The sequence below is a fragment of the Chelonia mydas genome, chromosome 6, assembly GCF_015237465.2.
Source record: "Chelonia mydas isolate rCheMyd1 chromosome 6, rCheMyd1.pri.v2, whole genome shotgun sequence".
In the NCBI taxonomy this organism is placed as follows: Eukaryota; Metazoa; Chordata; order Testudines; family Cheloniidae; genus Chelonia; species Chelonia mydas.
Genome location: NC_051246.2, coordinates 54,281,734 through 54,306,849, shown reverse-complemented (window position 1 = coordinate 54,306,849; position 25,116 = coordinate 54,281,734). Strand labels below are relative to the sequence as shown.

The window sequence follows — 25,116 nt, the reverse complement described above, 5'->3', positions numbered from 1 at the left end:
TCCTAGGACTGTGAAATGATGCCAATCAAAGGAGCCCAATATTAATTTTGTAATCAAGTTTTCCACACTCAAACTCACATTTTTGCTGTCATTCATTTAATCTTTCTTCCTCCACAGACAATAGCTTCCCAGTTAGTAGCCATTGTGCAACCCTCTCTTAATCAACCTTCCCTGAAAGCCTGTCCATCATTCTTTAACCTCTTATGGAAGTTCAACAACACTAGAATAACACTTTATATTATCTTTCTGGTTTCCTCTATTCTCAGGACACAATTTGAGTTATTAATTAATGATTCCTGACCTGGGTGGGAAACTCATGAACCAAAATATACTACATCCGTAATTCCCAAAACAAACAAACAAATAAAAGGACACTGCCTATAATATAGTTGCTGAAACTCTAACCCAAATTCATCTCTAGTGTAACTCTATTGAGATTACATTTGAGTTACCCCAGGAATGAATTTGGCCCTGTGTGACTGTGTTAGGGACCAAAGGTACGGCCTTTGCAGTCACGGTTCTTCAGCTCTAGAGTTCATTCCTGCCAAAGATTCACCTTGAGAGCATGCTGCAAGAAACCTTTCTCTCTGCAGGATTTTTCCCTAGCTATGAATATTAGCTTCCCTTTCAACTCTCATCTGATTTGCTCATCTCTAAGAAAGCAGAAATGGTTGATAATAGTGGGCTACAGTCAGAGTATTGTTCCCTAACTGTGAAGTATTTTATTTTTCCAGCTAGATTATACAAAAAGTGCCTGCTCTGGGATATTAGACTGGCTGAGATATTGAGTTCTCCTAGCTTTGACTTCTGTGGACAATTTCATAAAACCGAGAAATGTTCTTGTGGGGAATCTGCCTCTCCAATCATTTAATCCCACTAGTTGGTTCTCAGAATATTTAATCCCACAGTACAGCAGGAAAGCCCCCACAGCTGCACTTTGAGATTGTGGGGATGATTATAGCACCAATTCATAAGAACCGGAAAGTGAAACTGACCAGTCTAGTTTCACTGCCCTAACTGAACAAAGTGTAAAAACAAACAAACAGTGGAGATAAGTAAAGGAGATTCTTTACATTCTTTTTGTTTTAATAATCTGCTATGACATTAATAATACAAGGACATATTTTTGTAAATACTGCATTTTACTCTTGGCATTGTCTCTACATGTAAGTCATGTTTTGAGCATAAGGAATTGACAGTATGTAAATCTTTCAAATTATTAACACCGTGGGTTGGGCACCATACTTTCTGTTGTGTTTGGAAAGTACCTACAATATTGTGTATGCCACCAGAAACTAATAAAATAATAATAGTATTAAGCCTATTATAAAAATAATAATTGTGCAATTATTTGGGGGATTTTTTTCTTATGTAGTGATAGGACAAATTTAGAAACCAATTTTACTTCTCACTTGAATCATGTTCAGCCACTGACCAGGCGAAATAAGAATTTAGATCCAAACCTGAACATTTCCAAAACTCCCGTGTGTTTGAATCTGAGGTTCTGGTTCAGCACGTGCAGTGACACAAGCCAGCTGTGAAGTTCAAATCCAAACTTCTCTAAAATTCAGAGGTTCTCTGAACCAGGGAGATTTGTTTCAATCTTATTTCAACTATGTAGGCAATTTGTTTACTACTTCTACCTTTCTGAATATAACACAGTAATCATTTTTGTTTTAACATACATGGTAATCAACAGCTAGGTGTGCAAACTCAGCAAAAAGTGAGACTGACTGAGTGAGCAATATTTATTTTCTACAGGAGACAAATATCGATGAAGCCTAATTTAATCATTCCATGATACAATTTAGCACCATTATAGCATGTATCAAATTAATTAACAGACTTCCCTTCCTGACAAAGGTATAATCAAGGCAATTTGCTTCCAAGCATAATCAAGAAACTATGTAAGGTGAGCTTAGCCACCATATAAGGCATTTTTTCATGCAGAAAGTTAATTGAATTTCTAACATATTTTTTTTCTGTGGCATTCAAATGAAGCTTTATAAAAGTTGTGGTGCTTTTACGTGTAATCAGTCCTCTTGAGCTCCCACTCAGAGTAACTTAGAGGTTACTTCAAATTAGACCGTCAATCTACTTTTTTCTTCCCCTCTTGTGACAGATTGCATCAACCATCATAAAAAATGTGACTCAGAGGCCACTGAAATCTCGAGTGCACTCAACACTTAATATTTAAAACAGAGAAACCTTAACATGAGGTAGCAATCAGCACCCCCCTTTTACTGAATTCTTCAGCAAACGTCTTTCAGAGTGCTAATAAGATGGTGATGGTTTGAAAGACCCACAATTTTTTGTTTCCTCTGTGCTTGTGGGTTATGTAAATTCCATGTAGGAACAAAAGGTTAGGAAAGGTGATCTGCAAAGCAAAATTGAAAACTGAGCTAAAAGCAGGTGCATATGCTGAATGAGCTGGCTAAAGTATTTGGGATATGCCCATTACCATAACAATGGTGGGCACTTTCTAACCATGCTTTTCTTTTTAGGGGGTGGAGATAGAGGTGTATAGTTAGCACGAAAATCAGATTCACCTTTTAAAAAGTCTTTTCCCTCTGTGAAATCCTCTTGGTACATCACTTAAGATATTCCAGAATGCTTCATTATATGAGATCATAAATACCATGGATTGAAATTGGACTTCTTTGATTTCATGTGCTGGTTCTGGAGCACCTTCAGTGAAGCAGGAAGGGCAGGAGGATTTCATAGGGGATTAGGGAAATAATTTTTAAAAGGTTAATTGAATTTATTTCTGTACTGATCTCCCATTATCATTACCATCACCACAGCCTGGTTGGCATCAACCATTCAGCAGAAAATGGGCTGAACCAGTTTTAATTAGATTTTCATTTTCTTAATTTACGTCCACCTTTAACTTCTCTTGGTGAAAAAGGAATGCACGGGAGGGAAAGGACTTCCAACTAAGAGACATGTTTATTGTTTCCCTTGGAAATTATTTCTTGCTGAATCCATTTCTGGAAAGGGTAGTGATGCCATCTCCTGACACTGTGAGCCTATGGTGATAGGTGTCCAATATATACCTATGATAGCTACACTGACAAGTGGATGCTGAAATAAACAACAGAAGAAGCTAATTTCTAAATCTAAAGCTGATTCACACCAGTAATTTATGAATTCTGGAGCAAGCCTGGTTTGAGGTGTCCCAAAGTCAGGCTAATCATTAATTAAACTCAAGACAAAGCTGAATCACAAAGGTCAGTTGGGTTTGGATCCAGTACTCCTATTCAGATCCATGCTACGTGCCTGAGCCATGAAGTTCATGTCTGGATCCAGTTCCAGATGTGAGCTTTCCAAAAATTCTGAGTGGGTCTGATCTAACATTTTAATTCAGGCCCACCTGTAAATTAAGCACTACAGTAGTTGTAAAAATGAAGCCTTCCCTCGTGTCTTAGGTGGTTATTGTAACATACCAGGTCTGTTCAAATTACTGATCATTCAAATAGATTATTCAAATAGCTCAACAGTGTGATGTCTTTTTTGGTGTAGTGGGAGCAATGTTTTATGTCACAGAATGTCCAATCTATGTACAAATCAGCAGCTAGCAAACAATTCCTTTGGATTTGTGAGCAGAAAAAAAAATTAAAATCTCCAAACTGAGCCCACCACTTGAATTAAAATCTCCTGGTGATGAAAATCTAAACAAATAAAATCTCATATTTAAAACCACTCAGACTCTCATAGTATTATAAATTAGAGATGGAAAAGCAGTGTCAGGTTATTCAGTCCATTTTCTGGCTAGAGTAAAGCATTAATCTCTATAGTATATTCCAGTGTTTTGTCCAGGCTAGCTTTAATAACACCAGCAAGTCAGCTTCTATTACTTCCCTTGGGAGACTTCCAGCACCAACACAGATCTCTGTTTAATTCAGGAAATGTTTTTGATGTTCATTATAAATTTAACTTTGCTTAATTTCATCCATTACTTCTGTTCAAACCACCTGAAATTATTCAGTTTATGTGGCCATTTGATCTGATCCTTGTTGGACTATGCCAAACATCTACTAATGAAAAAGTAATGGCCTCGTAGATATCTACCTTGTTGCTGTGGCTTAGGAGAAGGGAGCATATGGGATGGGTTGCAAAGCACAATACTGACTGAGTTGCAAATGTGACTTGTAGAAGTTTGATGTCCAGTTTTTGATCCTTTAAAAGATCAGTATCAGAGTCCTGGGTGTCAATACAGCTGCATGAGTAATGAAAAAACAGATGACTGAATATATCAGCAAGCAATTCAATTTGCAGCTATTTATGGGGGTCCTTCATTATGGGCCCCATTCTACAAGGCGCTCTCATTAAAGACAATGGAAGTTGAGGGTATTCGACATCTTGTACGATTAGGCCTTGTTTGTGAATATTCATATCATTGTAAGTATTCACGGTGGTGTTAGTGACAGCAAAATTTCCACAAATTTACACCAGAGATGCATTATTCACTATTCGCATCTCATTTCCATTATTATCTGCTAGTTATCCACTATCCCTCATTCATATTCTCCTGATTAAAGCGTTTCAGTCATCCAATGACTCAGAGAGTGAAAAATATGCCATGTGACAAATCACATGCCACAAACAGCAAACAGGAAAAGTAAATCTTTCTGCATCCAGTCCTTAAACAAGCCCAAGGCAGGAAATTATTCGTCCAGTCTATCTGATGAAAGCTTATGAGTGAGACATCTGCAGAATTCAGGAACTGTTTGCAAGTGTTACATAAACAAAACAAAAAGTCTTTAAATTGGTAAAATTTTTGATTCAGTGAATACTATTCAGCCAGTGCTAGCTGCCAGTGTTTTGACAGCCTGGATTTTGAACTCGAATAGTTAACAGAACTTTCGGTGAGATGGGAAACTAAGTCTAAGCATCTGACTTAAACAAAGGACAATCCTGCATTAAATTTTCATTCAATAAGCAGTCTGACCATAATTTGTACTTTCCTGATTCTTTGTTTTTGAAAGCTTTGTAAATATTAAGCTTATGCATAAAAGTACTAACACAGCATCGATGGTGCCTGGGACAGACACTAGCCTTCCATCTTCTTTTACTGTAAAAATGTATCCAGCAGGAAAGTAGCTCATCGGACAAATGTATTGTCTTATCATGTTTAGGTAAGCTGGTTGTAAATCTGACACCAACCAAAAAAATGCATCTCAGCTTCCATCTTTTAAAGAGTGAATGTGCAATTTGCAGCGCATCTAAATGGCAGCGTCAACACTACTAAGTAATGGGTGGAATTTGTTCTCTAGTTGATTTATTCTGAGAAACAGGAGTAATATGATGGATGACACTTGAATCTTTCTGAAAGTTATGCATATTAGATATTCTAAGGTTTTATTCCTAGGAACAGAATAGGAGATGTGTTCTACAATACTTATGAATCTTGAGGTTTATTTACTGCTAGGGCCTGTCTGCATTACAAAAATAACCATGTCTGAAGGCCCAGTTACAACATAGTTCAAATAGAATGTTGTGCTGATGGGATCTTACCCTGTTGTAACCATTGCATGCAATCAAGAAAAAGCCTTGGACTTTAGCATGGTTATGAAACACAATTAAGTCCTGCGTACAAATTTTAACCTTATTGTAATGGGGTCAAAGGACAGATGTGTTGTAATCATCTTCATGACAAAATCATAAACTTCCCATAGATTTTTCACCATTCTATAAAATTATCTTTTCTATAAGTTGAATCACCCTATAAAAATTCTATAGCATGGATATGATTCTCTAGTTAATTTTCCATGTAATTTCTATGTTTTCACAATCATATCTATAGAACACTATTACATTTCTATAGAACCCAATTGTTTTCATTATTATTAAATTCCATGGGACTTTTCTACACAGGCAGGTCCCTTTACTCCATTATTTTTGTAGTACAGATGGGCCCTTAGAAACAGCACTAAGAAACATTTGGATACAGGTCCAAGTTTGAACTTCCCCAAAGTTTGGGGTGTTCAGACCTGGGAGTGTGATTTGGCCCTTAATATAGTGAGTAGGGTTAGCCCCTGCAGCTCAGCTTGAAATCAGACCCGGGTTTGGTTTACATCCATCCTACTTGCTATTTTGAAACATGATTATGTGAATAGTTGTTCTGAAGAAGATACCCAATAGCCTGTGTAAGATCACAATTGATTGCTCTGGGGAATTTTCATTGCCATTGTCTTTTTCAGAGATTCTGTAAATAAGACAACCATTTTGCATTCTCATAATTTATTACAATTGATTTCCATTTAGCTGCAAGTCCATGTGATTGCAGATAAATTAGCTTGACTATAAGAATGACAGTACATCTTAACCCTTGCTTTTCTTCTTGCAAACATTTCATAAACACGTGGTAAAGCTAAAATATCTCCACTTTGCTTCCTTAGTACCTGACAGTATCATAAACATGTGATATGGCTGTACAATACTCTTGCCAACAAGATGTCACCTCAAGATGTCTCCTCAAACGGCTTTACCAAACTCATAATCATTTGAAGAGTTTAGAACTTAATTAAAGCCCTTTAAGAGAAAACGACCTTTTTGTTTTCAGAAAGGACAGGCAGACATTTAACACCTGGCAGAATTTCAGATGTCAGGGATTGGCCAAAGCAACCAACCAATCCGTGAAAAGGATACATTCCCTTCAAGAGAACCCCCAAGGTACATGTGGCACCTCACGCCCACCTGTGCTAACTGCCAGTTCACCACAAGAAAGTTCATAGCGGTGGGAATGCCCTTACTTATCACAAGTGCTCATCTCTGTGGTGCAGGGAACTCATCTCGTGAGGCTGTCAAGAATCATTATCAAGGGTTTCCTCATCTTTCATGTGTCACTTGAACTACGGTGAGCTGAATTTTTGCAGTTTGTGAAGCCAACATTTTCAAGTCCTCTCGTCAGCACTCAGCCTCAGTAAATGAACTATGTGCTGATGAGGTCTGCTGGGATCAGAGCAAATGAATCTTTGCCCCAGCCTTTTCAGTTGCCACTCTGCATCCAATACGACAGCTTCAGGGCTGCAGTAGCACCCACAGCTGCTCCACCACAATTCTTTACGCAGGGAGTTTGACCAGCAGATGCGCATACCTGCACGCAACTGAACTAGCGTTTAGGATCCTTCATGGTGCAGTCTGAAGAGGCTGCAGGCCCTTGGTGAAGCGAAATTAAACAGGTACCATGCTCTGCTTGGCCTTTCCTGCCCTCAGTTGGACTGCAGAATCTGGGCCAAAGTAAAAATCAGGCTATCACTGAGTACTGCTAAAATTGAGTGGTAAAAACCATAGTGGGCATTTTTCATCCTACAAGCCAAGTGGATACTTTGACATCCAAGTTGTTGGTTAGTCAAACTGTGCAATACATGGGATTGTTGGATTTGTGCCATACATGGAATTTGGTTCCATGTTGATTTCTATACCACAAAGGTTTGGCTCTGAGCCCAAATCTGAACCTCTTCAACAACCTGTCACTATTTCTGAGTAATGTAGGGACTTCTAAAAAAAAATCCGAAGTGTACATAAGGCCCAATGTTGCCCTAGGTTTTCCCAATCCTCATATAGATAGGTTAGATTAAAAGACTTTAAAAGAAATGTGAATTATTTGTGTGTGTGTGTGTGTGTGTGTTAGCACCACTTGCAAGCAAGTTATCCTCTTAAAAAAGTATTAATCTATATTATAATTAACACTAACTTGACTTGGGAAAATAACTGCTCTAAACATGATTTGAAAATGTATTAGATTTCTTTGTTCTGAAGTGTCTGCAGTTAGAGAAGGAGTGCAAGAGGACTTCGTGTTGAAACTAACAAATGAACAATTTAAGCTCCGTTTTCTACATTTTCCCCCTATAGTTTCTGCATTCTGATGAATCCTCCAAGATCTGTGAGATTTGCATTTCAAAATCCTGGTCATTTTGGGAGGGGGGCATACCCCACCCTCAAGGAACAATCCAGAGAAAAAATCCTCAAGGGGGAACCTTGAACTGTTTCTTTTATGGATTTTTGCCATGTACAGGAGAACTGATTTTGGAGGAGAGGAAAATTAATTTAGTACAACTGTCTGCAAATAAAAAGTGTGTGTATGTGTGTGTGTGCGCGCGTTAGGTCATTCTCTCCCGCTTTCCCCCCAGGCCAAATTCTAAATACTGGGTGGGGAGGACGGAATCTACTAGTCAGGCCCCAAAGTCTTATTATGCAAACAATTAAACAATACCAGATATATATCTATATATGTATCAATATCAACTGAAAAAAAGACTTGATGAATAATTACAGGATAGGAAATATGGTTTCCCAGCAGCAGATAAGCAATGAAATGGTACATTAACAACTCAGTCACATCTAAGCCGGTCAATAAAATGAACTGACCAGCAAGTCTAACTTACTGTGCCTGTTCTCCATTATGATATTTATCTCTATAAGCAAAGGGAGAAAGGAAAATTCATGAGAGGCCTAAGTGAAGTATCCCACCTCTCTGCACAAGATGAATGTTGCACCAGAGTTTAACAATTGTTCAGCATTAACCAAAGAGGTGTATTTCTTTATCCCAAACTGAACCATGTAATGATCAGTCTGAATGACAGTGTATAGAACATACCTACCTGAGCAGTAGGTAAGAGAAGTGTATCTATCTGAAAGAAAGGGAAGGGAGTCGTTAACTTCATCCCTAGTGTAGAAGACACAACTGTTAATGGAGTCAATAGTAGATGTGCTTACATTTACCAGGGCTAGATTTGGCTACTGAGTCATTATGTCAAGCTTCAGAGGGGTAGCCGTGTTTGCTGCTTTTACAGATCCAGACTAAGAGTCCTGTGGCACCTTATAGACTAACAGACGTATTGGAGCGTGAGCTTTCGTGGGTGAATACCCACTTCGTCGGATGAATGTAGTGGAAATTTCCAGAAAATGTATACCTGCCTCTGGAAATTTCCACTACATGCATCCGACGAAGTGGGTATTCACCCACGAAAGCTCATGCTCTAATACGTCTGTTAGTCTATAAGGTGCCACAGGACTCTTTGCCGCTGAGTCATTATGCAACTTTGACCAAGTTTTGTCACTGACCTCAATGGAAATGGAATTGACCCTTAACTTCGCTGTGCCTGAGTTTACCCTTCTGGAAAATAGGGCAACGAATGCAATGAAACCCGGCCTAAACAAATCACCCCATGGACCTGCAAAACTCTGTTTCCTAATAGTGTTGGTTCTTCAGCTGGGGGTTGAACAAAGTCTGGAGACTATGGGGATGTTTTACAGTGGTCTCTTAAACAGAGGGTTGCCTCCTGAGGTCATTCAGCTTCACTGAACTTACATCACAGGGATGCAGTGAGCCATAGTTAATGTTTTTAAGGGAGGCCTGGATGTCTTAATACACTGGATCTCAACCTTTTCTATAACAATGCCCTTCCAGGTCCCCCTTCTCATCCAGCTGAAATCTAGCCATGGCTCCCCCCGCTCCCATTTTATACACAGGGCTCTGTAGCTGGTGAAACAAAATGAATTAAGGAGTGTTTTCAGTCCGTTTTTACCACAGCTTTAGCATAGCTTTAAAGACAGTTTTTTAAAATGTTCTCATGTTCTCCCACCACGTTGGTTCTATACCTTTTACATTCTCTACCTAGCCTATCTTAGGGTTTTATACAACTGCCTATATGCATAGTATCTGAGCACTCTCTTCTTCCTTTCCCCTGTTTATTAACCCTACCTCAAATGATGTCGTCTAATCAATCAAAACAAAAAATATCCTGCTGTCAGTGGTGCCTGTTTATAATTTGCCATATAATTGAAACAAATCATTTCCTTTGGAATGAGGAGGCCATTTTTTGACTCATGGAAACTGTTGGCTTTGGAGCAGCCATCCAGCTTTATGGATTTCATTCAAAGTGTTTAAACAGCATGTTGTTCAAACCCAAAGCTATCTACCCAGGCATTCTTACCACACCCATCACTGTAATCTTATATCGCAAAGTTAATGGTATTATGCCAAAGATGAATTGTTGGTCCACAAACTAAAGTTAATGGAGTTATGCCAGGATGTACCTGACCCATTATGGACCAGGTGTTGGTACTTTTGCTCATGCAAATGGCCCCAATGGCTGAAGGAACGCAAGAAGGATTGAGTCCTACATATCTCATGACTCTCCATGTAAGAGCAAGCATTTTCCCCAGGGCCTTTGGCCACATGTTCTCCTTCCCTCACATGCTATGCAGCATGTTGTATGCACTTTCACTCTCCACCCCACAGGCTGCTGCATTTCAGTGGTGCTGAATGTATATCATATGATGAAAAACCTTGGGACCATTTCCTATATAAATGTATGAAATGTCCGTATTTACAGACTAAATTTTATTCGTCAAGTTAGGTAATGGGTGAAATCACTGCTTTTCTGCTTCTCCTGCCCTGAAGACTTTTTTGTGACCAAAAAAAAGAGACAGAACTGTGATTTTTCAGGAATTATACACACTTAATTCAAACTCAGGTTAGGAAAAAACACTGAAAAAATAGGAATATTACTAGTCTGAAGAACTGAAATCACACAGAAGGTCTCAAAATCCTTCCTGGGTTGGATCATTGGTCCACAGTTCTGTATCTTTACACCTTATAATGCTAGAAAAAGAGACTAAAGGCTGAATGCTCAGTTGCCACAAGCTCGTGTTTACACTCCTGAGGGAGCCAGGCAAAAACGGCTCTGAGACAGCACTAGGCTGGTTAGGGGCTGAAGCCAGCACAAAATGTAGTTGGAGCAGCCATAGAGCTGCTCTAATTTACACCGGCTTATACCGACCCCCTAAGGAGTCATTATTCTAGCACTGTGAGCATTATATGCTACTCAAGGATTTTTCTTCACCACAGGAATTCCTAGCTGCCTTTTAAGGCACCATTCCTGTTGCTTTGTGCTGCCAGAGAACAACAAAGCAAGTGGAACTGGGGCTGAGAACCAGGGCTTAAGTCTTTCAAAACCCACTGATCTATGTAGGAATTGTATGCATATAGGAACAAATCCAGATCACAGCATCCAGTATGAGTACCTAGGAAAGTGGTTCTAGGGATATGTAAAGGGGGCAGAGAGAGAGGAATCTACCCTCCAGGCTGTGGAGCTGCTATGCTTAGACTGTAGGCTCTTTGGAGCAAGGACCATCTGTTTGTTCTGTGTTTGAACAGCACCTAGTACAATGGGGTCCTGATCTATGATTAGGGCTCCTAAGCACTACAGTAATACAAATAATGAATAATAATACTACGCAGAGGCTACTTCAGCCCAGTGCTGCACAGGGTATATGAACATCCCACAGGTTCTATGACAGGCTCTATTGCAAAAGAGCCCTCTATGATGGCAGAAGAAGGAGCTGGATTTTCCCCTTAAAAATATTTTTCCAGCTGATTAACAGAGAATGCCCAGCAAGGTACGTCAGCTTCAGTCTTCACATTCTGGTGACTTGAGGCCAAGCCTTACTTTTTTCTGTACAGACAAGTTTATAATGGCCTTCATCTCAGCCTCAGAGAACTTGGGGGTCAATGCCACACTGTCATAGTCAAATTCTTCATCAAGGGAGAACAGCTGAACTTCATCCCCACATACCTGCAACAGGGAAAAATATAGAAATATAAATAAAACAGCAGCAAGTAACGATAAAGCAGCTCAAAACATAAACACCTGATTAATATTTAATTAAACTATTTTTAGACTCCAGCACTCTCAGCTGATTAAGCTGTTTTTAAGTAAAAGAATAAATTCAATTATTCAATTTGACCTAATTTAAGCCATTTAATGTGCCCCATTTGTACCATACTGTATTGGAACGAATATCATTAACTAATTTTTGCTGAAGGCAAGGAATCAAAAAACCTCCCTTGCATACAACTATTACATTTCCACCACTTGTAGCAGCAGGGTTGTGAGGATATGGAAAAAATATGTAGAGCTATGTTAAGTTGCAAGGATAGGTCCCACAACTTTAAGATTTTGGCTAGTTTTAAGTGCTGTTTACTCAACTGATACTACATTTTGTAGCAATGGGAATGCCTATAAGGAGCAAAGAAGCATAATCAATTTTCAGTTATTAAAACACTGCAAGGCCTGTTTCCTTTAACCAAAGAAGTTGCTTGCAGAGGTGTGCAGTGGGTTATTTTGGTTGATGGGAAGTACAGTATTGCAGAATTAGTCAATATTGGCTCAGCTGACATATGTTGCACTGAATATTTTAAATTATAAATGTGTTTTGAAAAGACTTTAGTTGGCACAATTTATAAATAGGATAAGTAAATAAATCATAATATTTTAAAGGCTGCATATTAATAAGGACAAGCAGAGGGACCATAGCATAAAATGTTTTCAATAAGACACTAGATAAATTAATCCTAGAAATTACAGATGGGAACATCTTGTTAGCACATCTTTTACATCCTCCCTGCTCTCCACCAGTACAGGACTGGTCCCTGTGCTTTGCCCAATTTAGCATAATATTTCTATGGGTAGGTCTACATTGCACTCTAAACCTGGGTGTGTTGGACCTAGGTTTGTGGACTTGTTGTTTCCAACCCCATGCTTGAGTGTCCACACTGCTTTGTAAACCTGGGTTTATAGTTGCTGGACCTGGGTCTCACAGTTATGCTAACATGTCCATACTGTGCTACACAGACCTTCTGACTCGAGTCTGTGGTTCAAGCTGCATCCACACTGCTAAATGACAGGGCTTGGACCCAAGTCACAGTGGGACTCAGGCTCTGATCCACCCAACTAGCAGGGCCCTAGGACTCAGGACCTGAGTGCTTGCTGACCCAAATCAGACTGATTTGTGTGTGGACAGAAGTGGGGCCTGGGCTCTAACCTGAGTCAGAGCCCAGCTTCAGTACACAGTGTAGACACACCCTATGGGGCTTCAATAATCATAGACAATTCATTATTAGGAAGATGTTTTTTCTTGGCAGCAAGAAATCTATGCTACAAAGTGCCGAAAACTCCAGCCCCACGCCAGCAAAGCGTTTAAGCACATGAATAGCCTCATTGACTTCAGTGGGATTAACCACATGCTTGACGTTAAGCATGTTTAAAGTTAAGCACAAGCTTAGGTGCTGTGCTGGATAAGATCATTTTGCAAGATTGAGCCCCAGATGCTTTGCATGTGATGGGACACTTCAGAATTCACAAAAATCAGCATGTTACACCCACTTGAGTGCAAAACAGAGAAAAGATGTGTGCATTAATCTCCTGAGCACCTTCGAAAATCTCCGCCTAGACTTGTTTTGCTCTGTTTTCCACTTGAGTTTGTGTAACATGCAGCTTTGTGCCAGATTCTCAACATCTTACTATTTGCACACTGGGGTTGAGATTTTTTCATCAATTACTAAAACCTTGGATTGTTCAAGGGAGGGGAGGCCAGATGGTGTAACGAGGGGCAATGCGATAAAATTAATGGGAAAATGTGAGTGGAATATCAGGAACAATTTCCTGAGCATGAGCTCTGTTATACTGCCCACTATTCTCCAATGAGGACTGCCCCATCTCTTGAGTCAGTTTAAATAAGACCAGACAAAGCGCTGGAGAACAATTTTGTACTGGCAGGAGGGTGGACCAGATGACCCCACTGTCATAGATCTTTCCTATTTCTAATTCCTGTGATACTATTATTAACTTTTGTCACTGGTACTTTCATGACAGAAACTCTGGTCTCAACAATGACCTTGGCAGAAGCAGAAAAATGTAACTTGAAGCAGGCACACATAGGTTTTCTATTATAATCCACCTATTTCTCCTCAAACAAGTTCATTAAATTGTAGTCTATGGAAGGAAATGTCTAGCCTTTACTTTAGATCTCTTACAGTACAGAATCCTGGTGAAGAAGTGTTCTCCCCACCTCTCCCCCCGCTCCCATATTCCCTTGAAGTTTTCAGGACCACCTAAATCGATGACCTTTTGAATCTGTTTTCTGCCTTCTGGGATGAAAATTGATTTTGATTATTGTGGCATTTAAAGATCTTACATCAATGTCTTTGCAGGATGAGCAGCTTTTCAAGCTGCAGAAGTGAAAGCAGGCATGGAAGCTGGTGTGAGAAAACTGTGCTAAGAATTCCATGTCATAGCATGTATTCCAATCTCAGCTTTTTTTTGTTTCTTGCCTACAGGTGAAAGCTATAAAATCCTCAAGGTCTTATTAGGAATTGCCATCTACTGGAAATTCCTGTTCAGAATACTCCTGCTTCCTATTAATTTTAGTTGGCAACAAAGTTTTGAAACACAGTAACAGGTCTACTGGACTCCTAGATGCAATGCAAACTTGTAATTTACCTGAAATCCACAGAGTCCAGCAGAATTCAATCAAGACCTATTGAAGGGTTCTAATGGAGCTAACCGGAATTTGAAATCAGGACTGTACAATGGAACAGGCTTGTGCATCAAGGGAAAGTGACATTTAGATCATTTAGACATTTAGGCTCTAGACTGTTCTCAATGGTAGCAGATGACAGAACGAGGAGTAATGGTCTCAAGTTGCAATGGGGGAGGTTTAGATTGGATATTAGGAAAAACTTTTTCACTAAGAGGGTGGTGAAACACTGGAATGCGTTACCTAGGGAGGTGGTAGAATCTCCTTCCTTAGAGGTTTTTAAGGTCAGGCTTGACAAAGCCCTGGCTGGGATGATTTAACTGGGACTTGGTCCTGCTTTGAGCAGGGGGTTGGACTAGATGACCTTCTGGGGTCCCTTCCAACCCTGATATTCTATGATTCTATGATTCTATGATCATAGTACAATGACAAAGTAGTGCATCAAAATGTCATTGGGTCACAGTTCAACAATATTTAGGAGTCTCTGAAGTTTATTTTGAGACTCACAAACATCCATCAGTGATGTAGGATTAAGAACATAGGATCACTCCATTACTTTTGGGTTAATCCTGGAAAAGAGAGACTTCCTCAAAAGAAGAGGAAATCACTCCAGCCCATATTTAAAATTCACACTTGTGTTCATTAGCTACTCAATTTAGGAGTCACATTATCCCATGGGATTTCTGCTGAGATTATGCAAGAGGTCATATTGCCACAATTAATCTCACATAATACATCACAGACATTAGAGTTAGATATAGAAAAGATCTGTAAGATCACCAGAGCCACCTCCTGCAAGAGTAGGTTTTGATCATGCAGTAGATATTACACTGACCATACTCTACAATTGATTTTGGTCACAAGGCTAAGAAGCAATCATGATGATTTTAATGAGGTTTTTTTGATGGTGCAGAGCTAACAATGCAGCAATGTGTGTACCCTCATTATCTTGAAGCATGACTGTTTTTTTGTTTTGTTTTGTTTTGGTGGAGGGGATGGCTTACAATCAAAAATATTTACCCTCCAGTTTGCAAAATCTGCAGGAAAAAAACCAAAGGAAATCCACAACATTAAATATGTGAGAGTAGAATCTTCCAGGTCTCAATGAGTCTAACTAGCATTAAACTTAGATGTAAGTCTCTTTGGAAGAATTAGAATGCTTTCCCTTCTCTTCTTGGATGCACTTTCAGAAGTTCAATTTCTATATTTCTGTTCTATGCAAATGGCTTAAATTTCATCAACCTTCTGGTGCTGAAGAGACTTAGAGTTAGGAAATAAGAGTCTGATCCTGCACGTGAGTCATCCCACTGACTTCACTAAGGAATACTCACATGAGTAAGGGTCTGCAGGATCAGATTTCAGATCTGCAGCAGATCAGTAACTGTGGCTCCGCTGCAAAAATTAGTGTTGCCGCCAAAAAGCTTGTTCTCTGCAGAAGCTAAAACTACTGACTCTAGATATGAACGGACTGCACGAATGGTATTTATGTGTCTTTATTTGTTTAATTTCCATTCATCAGTTGTACCTGTCTAGTTCCTGAAACTCTTTCTATTGATTTAAGCGTGCTTTGGGTCAAACCTTAGGTGCAGAATGGTATACCCATGGTTTTTTATAAATAACATTCAAATAAAGTTCAGTTGAGTCAATATCCACAAACAAGCTCTCTTGACCCACCAAAACTAAAGTTCTAGTCCCTCAACTCACTCAGTACCCATTCCATGAATTCTCTCAGGAGAAGCCTGTTAAAATACCATGCCGTGGAGGAGGCCCTTGAGATCTAACAGTGATCCATCTTAATTTTCTAAGTGTTCAGTTAAGAGAAAAATCCAAAACCAAACCCCATAAAGTATTATTTAATCTCAAAGTGTTTTCCATTTGCTGTAGCTGCCATAGCGGCTGATACCATGATTACAAGTAATTAAATTAAGAAAACTTCAAATTGCAGTAAACCTTTGTAGCAATTCTACAAAATCAAATCTGTCACCTCTGCACCAACGCTATTAGAGTATTGAGAAAACACATTCAGCCACTATGACCTTGTCTTGATTTGCATTTAACTAAACCATTTCATGAACATGCAGATGTGTAATGGAAAAGTGTTTGTAAAAAAGAAAAATGTACATGTAATTCCAAATGAAATTGGATGTAAGAGTAGAACACACCAGACTTCACTCTGTTATCTCCTCATTGCAAGTTTCAAAAAGTCTAATTCAGCGGTATGTCTACTTGTGTGCTTCATCTCTCAGGCAAGCATTGAAAGCAGTGGGTTTGGTTTGGTTTTTATCTTCTCCCAAGTATTAGTTCATTTCAGCCTTGTACGAAGGAAATCAGTCCAAAGGCCTTTAGATTACAAACTGAAATTCTGATTTATTTCAAAAGGAAGAAATTCTGCTACGGAACACTGAATCCCTCACAGCTGAACAAAAACAACAGTGAATCAAGTTATTATCTTGTTATTTTTGCCTAAGGAGCCGAGAGAAATATGCGTATGTCTAATTTAACATTTAATTGAAATCTTTTCTGGAAGCTCTCTGGGAATAGAATTTATGCTCTGTTAGAGAACTGCCAGTTTTCTTAAGATTGCCCATGTGATTTACTCGAACAGACACACCTCCGAAGGAAGAATCGTTTTCATTCACAGCTACCACAAATCCAAATTAAAGAGGAAGGAATGTAATGTTCAGATTAATAACTGGAGCATTTTGCTGGAGGCCACTTTGCAAAGTAATGTTGTAAATAAAACACCCTAAATTGAGAGTTTCAAAAGACTATTAATAGTTGGCAATTCAGTTTCTTTTTATTTAATCTCTGTGCAGATACATTGAACTAAAAGCTTTGATTCTGTCCTTTCTAACCTCTATTTTTGCATAACTCAGGGCAATCTACAGTTCTCTTGTTTAAATTATGTAAAGGGTTGTCCCCACAGACAAACACTGCTGAATGTATTGTATGTTCAAGGGAAAACTGATCAGCTCAATACCCATGTGGAAAAGGTAGAAAAAACGTGTGTAGGCAGAGTACACATGCAGATTATGATGAGCTAAGACACTTTGAGAAAGGAAGGATTGTCTGGCAGTTAAGGCACTGAGGTGAGCAACACAAAACTTAGTTTCAATTCACACTTTTGCCACAGATTTCCTGTGTGACACTGGACAAGTCACTTAACCAATCGGTACGTCTACACTGCAAAAAAACCAAACCCATGGCAGCAATCTCAGAGCCCATCTTAACAGATCTGGGCTTATGTGGCTCACACTATGGGGCTAAACATAGCAGCGTAGATATTCCCACTCAGTCTGGAGCCTGGGCTCTGAAACCCAGAGAGAGGGGTGGATCTCAGAAGCCAAGCTCCAGCTCAAGCGGAACGTCTGCACTGCTATTTTTAGCACTGTAGCATGAGCCACGCAAGCTTGAGTCAGTTGACCCGGGCTGAGACTTGGTGCCGCGGGGGTTTTTTGCAGCACAGACATACGGCATTTTCTTCTCTCACCCTTTGTCTGTCTTGTCTTCAGACTGGAGGTTCTTTGAGGCAAGCCCTTGCTCTTACTATGGGTATGTACACCACTTAACACAATGGGACCCTGATCTTGGTACGAGACTATAGGTAAAATTGTGAACCTATAGAAATCAATGGGAGTTTTGCCACTGACTTCACTGGGGCCAGGATTTTATCTTGCAGGTACTACCGTAATACAAATAATAATAATAATTAATAATTAATAGGTTTCAGAGTAACAGCCGTGTTAGTCTGTATTCGCAAAAAGAAAAGGAGGACGAACCAATTTATTTGAGCATAAGCTTTCGTGAGCTACAGCTTATGGAGCTTATGCTCAAATAAATTGGTTAGTCTCTAAGGTGCCACAAGTACTCCTTTTCTTTTTAATAATTAATAATGACACAGTGATTGGCACTATGTAAATACTTTAACTGGACAGAGATAGGTGATGAGGGAAGGAAGCATATATGTATCGTTGGATGGAAAGTTTATGTTCATCTAGAGAGCACGTGGGGGAAGAGAGCAAGGAAGGAGGGGATTGGGCAAGCAGAAATGAATACACAGGGTGGAGAAAAAGGATGGCAGGGTTGAAAGAAAGGCATGAGTAGGAGTTGAGAAAGGGATGACTGTCTGGGCTAGGGATTCAAGTATTTTAGGGTAATGGACTCAAATCCTTCAGTGACATTGTCACAAGCTTCAGTTTGTGACAGCGTTCATACAGCACATGGTACTTTTACTGTAAGGGGATGCGCACATGCCTAAAACCATTGAAGAAAGCGGAAGTCACGTTGCTAGCCAAAATGAACAAGTTACTGAGTCACTCATCCTTGTTCTCGTTGCATTTAAGAGAGGGATAATTTTCAGGAAGATGAGAGTCTCTTTAACAACTAGGCACATTTGCATGTAATTTCCCCTCAGTAAACACATTAACTGTGGCCATTTGATGAAAACTACACATTCTCCCAAGTCCCTCACACAGAATGTCAGGGACATGGACGCACATCAGCATCCTGTAGCATACTAGTGGTTTGGGGGTGGGGAATGGAAAAGCCGAATCCTAGTAACACAGCATAGATAGCCATATTTTATTGCCCTCCTCCAACAGCCAATTTGATGGGCTGGGACATGTTTGGGTTGAAAGAAGGGATGGAAATGATTGTGCTCTATCGAGCCTCTGGAAATAATTTTCTCCCACATCCCATGGCAGGTTCCCTGTCCTGAAGAGCTTAGGACTTGTTTATCAAGGTACTGAGCACTCGCAGCACCCATTGACTTCAAGTGAAATTGTGGGAGCTCAGCAACTATGAAAATTAGGCTGTAACTATATTGTCTACGTGGATGGACATAAACACGTGAATAATTTAAGGTAGGAACTAGCTTCATTTTGTGTCTGGTAAAGCATTGAGCATGTTGGCACACCTTCACATCCTTCCATTGTCCCCTATAACACTCAGTTTATTTTATGTACAGTAGAACCTCAGAGTTAGAACACCTTGGGAATGGAGGTTGTTCGTAACTCTGAACAAAATGTTATGGTTCTTTCAAAGTTTACAATTGAACATGGTCTTAATACAGCTTTGAAACTTTACTATGCAGAATAAAAATGCTGCTTTCCCTTTTTTTTTAATAGTTTACTTTTAACACAATACTGTACTGTATTTGTTTGGGGGTGGGGGGAGTTGTCTCTGCTGCTGCCTGATTGTATACTTCCGGTTCCGAATGAGGTGTGTGGTTGACTGGTCAGTTTGTAACTCTGGTGTTCATAACTCTGAGGTTCTACTGTATGACCAAACTGTTCCTCTAATAGAAATAAATGCCGCAGCGAATGGGATTTTCCATCTACCTCTCATAAGTTGTACCTTCTATTGTCATGTGCATTCATTTATTAACACTTGAGATTTTTGCAACCCCCTTCTTTTTTATGTCCCCATACATTAATATCCTGGGCTATGCATTTCAATATGTCATAGTATTTTTGTGTAAAAATATATATTTCTAAAGGTATAAAGATGGAGGTTAACTACCATGTTATCGGTCATTCAGAGGCTTGTATTTTAATCACCGAACCATATGGGTTAGAACTGGAAAAGACCTATTAGAGCATCTAGTCCATCTCCCTGCCAATGCAGAATTGGCCTTAACAGTATATCTTCTAGGGTTGATTTCAAATAATCAAATACATTTGAGCTCAGCAGGCAAAACTGCATATGCAATACAGTAGCATCAATCCTTCACTGGTCACACATCTTTATCATCTTCATTTAAGCCTCACATGACATCAATAACCAAATGACACTAGCAAAGCTGCCTCATTTTAGCCAGAAGCAACCTTAACATTTCAAAGTCTATTATAATGATTAACCAAAAAAACCCAAAACAAAACAAAAAACCAACAACACCACCACCACACCACCTCTGCAACAGAAAAATTCCTTATTCTAAAGTTAATGTTCACACTGGCTGATTTGTCGGGAGGTTTAAAGACTTAAAATAAGCCTGCACGCATTCTAGACCTACATTTCTGATGTGAGTGGGGCTAAAATTCTGAGAGGAAGGGGCAATTTAAATTAAAACATATGTTGACTGCTGATGATTGCTGACATGCCATGGTGCAGTGCTTTTCACTTCACCTGGTAGCCAGTGCTAATACTGAATTGCATCTCAATGACAATAATTTCCAAAAGATAAACTCCAACTCTGTGGTCAAGATATGTTCTAGGGAGGGATTCTTTTTTGTTTTGTTGTTTTTAATGTGGCATTAAAGGAACTGTTTGCTAGCTGCAATTTGGGACATGGATTTCTGCACTCACCCCAGCAAGAGTTTAAGTGTAGTGTAATACTGTCAAAGCACCAGGAAATTAACTGGTCCCTCATTCTATGTAACCTAATGTTTTGTTAAAAGGTCAGGAGCTGCAAAGGTTTGTTTGAATAGCCTGTGAGCTTTACCAATTATAAAAAATGTACTGGCTAAAATTACAGGTAAGCAAAAAAGTGATATATTTCATCGGCTCATTTATTATACAGCAGCAGTGTGCATCACTAATCAGGAGCTGTTCCATCAAAGAGCATAATTACTTTAACTTGTTAATTTTTTTTAATATATTTAAAAATGAATTGCTAACTCCGTTCAAGGAAGTTCCACAAAGCTCCCTCTACAGCCCTCTGTTTCTGTATGGAAATAGCATTAAAATTCACTCTGGAAAAAGAAAACTATGTTTAAATAAATCTGATCTCATACCTCTTGTGTTTTGCTGATTGATGGTTGTGTAATTGGCAAGGTCCCGAACTCCAGATTAGTAGGCTGATCAAAGAAAGGTGTATAATAAGTCGCTGTCTGTTCCACCTCTCCTGGAAGCACTAATGACCCTGATGAATACAAAACACTTGACTCAATCCTTCCACTCAATGTATAATTTAGCAAAATCATACTCTAAAACCTTGCAGAGCTCAGAAGCTCGGTAGCACTTGTGTTATACTTTTCTTGTTCTACAAAATATAATACAGGTACTTATCTTTAGAGCAGATGCAGTCCTGAACCAAAAGCCAGATCAAAAAAATGCCTTTGGGGAAGTCAAATTGGATTTGAACTTGATGGCTTGCCCCAATTTCTCAAATAAGTTAAATCAAAACCATAGATCGTGGAGACCCCCAAACTCTCAGGAAGTTTGGGTCTGGATGGCCCTCTATTCAAAAGAGGAGGCAAGGGCCAGTGCAGAAGTCAGTGGCCTGGGAGCCCGGGAACGTGGGTTCCATCCCCAACTCTGACCTGCTGGGTGACCTTTGGCAAATCACTTCACTTCAGTTTCCCCATCTGTAAACTGGATAGGATGGAGCCTGTCTCAGTGGACCCTGGAGACAGAGACTTCTTCTCCCCCCTGGGGTGACTTGTGGGTTTGTGGGGGCACCTGGGAGGTGCAATGCTCCAGTCACACCTCTTCACTTCCCAGTTTAAATTCAGGAGATGAATTTACGTAGTCCCATTGTCCCGTTTAGGTGATGGATGTCCCAGGGAAGCCTAGCTTCATCTGAAAATTGTTTATTGTGTCAAAATCAGCAGGATTATACACAGTGGCTTTGTAAAAGGGACTCTTCTTTATTAAAGAGTTGAAGCTCATCCCCCTTTGGATCTCAAATTAGATTCAAATCATGAGCCAGAAGATGAAAGTCCAGGAATAAAAGTTTTTACCTTTCAGCCTTATTTCTTTGTAGTTTGCTCCATAAATCTTTCTATCTAGGGGTTTGTATTGGCTCTCATTTCCATAATATTTGAGCATCTTCTAGGTCAATTAGATTGAAAAAGCCTTTTGAAAGGTAGAAAGAACCTGGATAAGGTTGCTAATAGGTGTGTGCTAAGCCTTGACATGTTCAACCACTCATAGACTTTAAGGCCACAAAACCATCGTGATGATCTAGTCTGACCTCCTGCACATTGCAGGCCACAGAACCTCACCCACCCATCGCTATAACAGACTTCTAACCTCTGGCTGAGTTACTGAATTCCTCAAATCATGATTCAAAGATTTCAAGTTACAGAGACTCCACCATTTACATCAGTTTAAATCTGCAAGTGACCCTTGCCCCATGCTGCAGAGGAAGCTCCTTCCATTATTCATCAATTCCAAGGCCAGAAGGGTCCACTGTGATAATCTAGTCTACCCTCCTGCACCACACAGGCCATGGAACTTCCCAGAGCATATCATTTAGGAAATGATCCATCCTGAACTTTAAAATGGTCAGTAATGGAGAAGCCACTACGACCCTTAGTAAATTGTTTCAGTGGTTAATTACTGTCACTGTTAAAAAAGCACGCCTTATTCCCCGTCTGAATTTATCTAACTTCAACTTTGAGCCACTGGATCATGTTTTATCTCTGTCTGCTACATTGAAGAGCCAGTTATTAAATGTTTGTTCCCCATGTAGGTGTAATAGATATGGCAATTTCCTGTGGGATCTTTGGGAGATCTTACTATATTATGTTTATGTATCATTCTGAGCCAGGGATTGTATATAATTCCATGATGGAGGGTGACCACAGTCCTTCAGGAATTAAGAACAGTGGTGGGATGTGGGACTGGTCAGACCAATTTATTCATGTTGTAACACCTGCAGAGAGGTACCACCACCTTGAATGGCTCACGTATATTGGAACAAATTGGATTCTCCAGAGACCAACAGACAAAGAAAGGACTTTTGGATAAACAAGCTGAGTTTACACTGTGTCAGGGTCTTCGTCCTGATCCAGCAAACAGACAGAACCTTCTCTCCGGGGGAGGGGAGCAATCCTTAGGGAAGGGTAGGGAGGACTAACATCTGCCAGAGCCCTTATTGGAGTTGGGAGGGATCAGCAACCTTTGGCACGTGGCCCGTCAGGGAAATCTGCCGGCGGGCTGGGACAGTTTGTTTACCTGCAGTGTCTGCAGGTTCAGCCGATCACAGCTCCCACTGGCCACGGTTCACTGTTCCAGGCTAATGGGGGCTGTGGGAAGTAGCGCAGGCCGCAGGCTAAAGGTTGCCGATCCCTGGAGCTGGGGATGATCTCAGGTAAGCTTATTAGCATACATGTAGGTACTTTTGTTGTTTTTAATGTTTTCTCTGCAATGCTTTTATATTAAGAATAACTGTGTTTGATTATATAGGGTTGTGTGGCCTCTGAAGATCAAACAAAGTGCAGTCCTGGTCTGTCTAGGCAGGGAATTCACAGTGCAGGCAGGGAACCATGCAGCCTAGAAAAACCCTAGTCAGGAGGGAGACAGACATGGCCTCCACCCAAGAGACGTGATACCTGTGAGCTGGAAATCTAAAAGTTGGTGCCCTTGCTGGATCATAGAGGGGAGATATAGTTAAAGTTGTCCTGAACTGTGAAAATAGGTACTTATAGATTGTAATCAAGTCAACCTTTGACCTTCTCTTTGTTATGCTAAATAGACTAAGCTCCTTGAGTCTATTACTATAAGACTTGTTTTCTAATTCTTTAATCATTCTCATGACTCTTCTCTGAAATCTCTCCAATTTAGCAACATCCTTGAATTGAATTGTGGACACCAGAACTGGACATAGTATTCAGCAGGAAATACAGTGGGACTAGTAACCTTTAGTGCCAAATACAGTGGTAAAATAACCTCTCAACTCCTGCTTCAGCTTCCTAGGATTCCTAGGATCCAAGGATTGCATGAGCCCTTTTGACCACAGCATCACACTGGGAGCTCATGTGCAGCTAACTGGGGGGCCTGGTGGCGAAATCTTTTTTAGAGTCACTGCTTCTCAAGATACAATCCCTCCACACCCGTCCTGTAAGAGTGGCCTACATTCTTTGTTCCTAGATGTATACATTTACATTTAGCTATATTTTTGTGCTATCTGCAAACTTTATCAGAGATGATTTTATATTTTCTTATTCATTAAAGGTCATTAAAAAAACTTAAATAGTGTAGGACCAAGAACCAATCCCTGCAGGACCTCACTAGAAACACACCCATTCGTTTATGAGTCATAGGGATCAAAACTGTTCCTTTGCTACAGAAGGAAGAAGTGGGCCAACATCTAAATATGGTGGGATCTCCCCCAACTTGTTTCAAATTCACTTGCTCAATGTACTTATTGCAGGAGGCAGGCCTGAGCATTCCCTCCTGATGTATATCGTTGATCATTTCTGTATAAAGAACAAATATACCACTGTTTATTCCCAATAGACCAATTTATGGAGAGAGAAGGGGAGGGAAACCCCCATACTGAAACCATCTGGCAAAATCTCCAAAAGACAACACTTACAAATTAGGACAACAGAAGGAAATTTATTTTTGCTTTCAGCAAGAAGTGCTTTGTCATACTCAGGATGTCAGTCCTAATTTTTTAAAGCTTGTTAGTAATGCAAACAATGTTTCAGATTTCTTTCAATTACCACCATAAGAATGTGGTAAACAATCTTTATTTGCCAGTAGACATGTCAGAAATGAGCATTTTCTCTGTACCCTGGCTGTGCGACAGCAAATGAGAGCCTAATCAGTAAATGCTGCTTTCTTTGGTAATGTTTAATCAAGAAACTCCTTCAGAGAGAAAAATTAGGGAGTCTTGACAGCCTTCCTTCCTAGTGGGAGGTTCCACAGGAACTGTAGGATTCTGTAAGATCTAGCCAGTACCTCACAGCTGGCTTAGCCCAATGCTACAGCACTAGTGGAAGATCATGATCCTAATTAAGCTACTATTTACATTGTCACTGGAGGTGATTAATTAGCAACAGGACTGCCTTGGACACTGCCAATGACATCATATACATAGAGGTAACTGAGGAGGTA

The 25,116-nt window shown here is 39.8% G+C and overlaps 1 protein-coding gene across 13 annotated transcripts in view; it reads right to left on the bottom strand.

The window, feature by feature from the left end:
* Positions 1 to 1,123: 1,123 nt before the first annotated feature.
* IFTAP (intraflagellar transport associated protein) overlaps positions 1,124 to 25,116 on the bottom strand; it is a 68,550-nt gene continuing 44,557 nt past the window's right edge. For 9 of the 13 annotated variants that reach the window (XM_043548444.1, XM_043548441.1, XM_043548443.1 and 6 more), the window contains 2 exons: positions 21,063 to 21,190; positions 6,227 to 11,585 (listed from right to left, as the gene is read on the bottom strand). In XM_043548444.1, coding sequence (XP_043404379.1) covers positions 11,421 to 11,585; positions 21,063 to 21,190 — 293 coding nt within the window. In that variant the 3' untranslated portion in view covers positions 6,227 to 11,420. Of the gene's footprint in view, positions 11,586 to 21,062; positions 21,191 to 25,116 lie in introns of all 13 variants that reach the window. The other 4 variants (XM_037900065.2, XM_037900063.2, XM_043548438.1 and 1 more) reach the window with 1 other exon arrangement.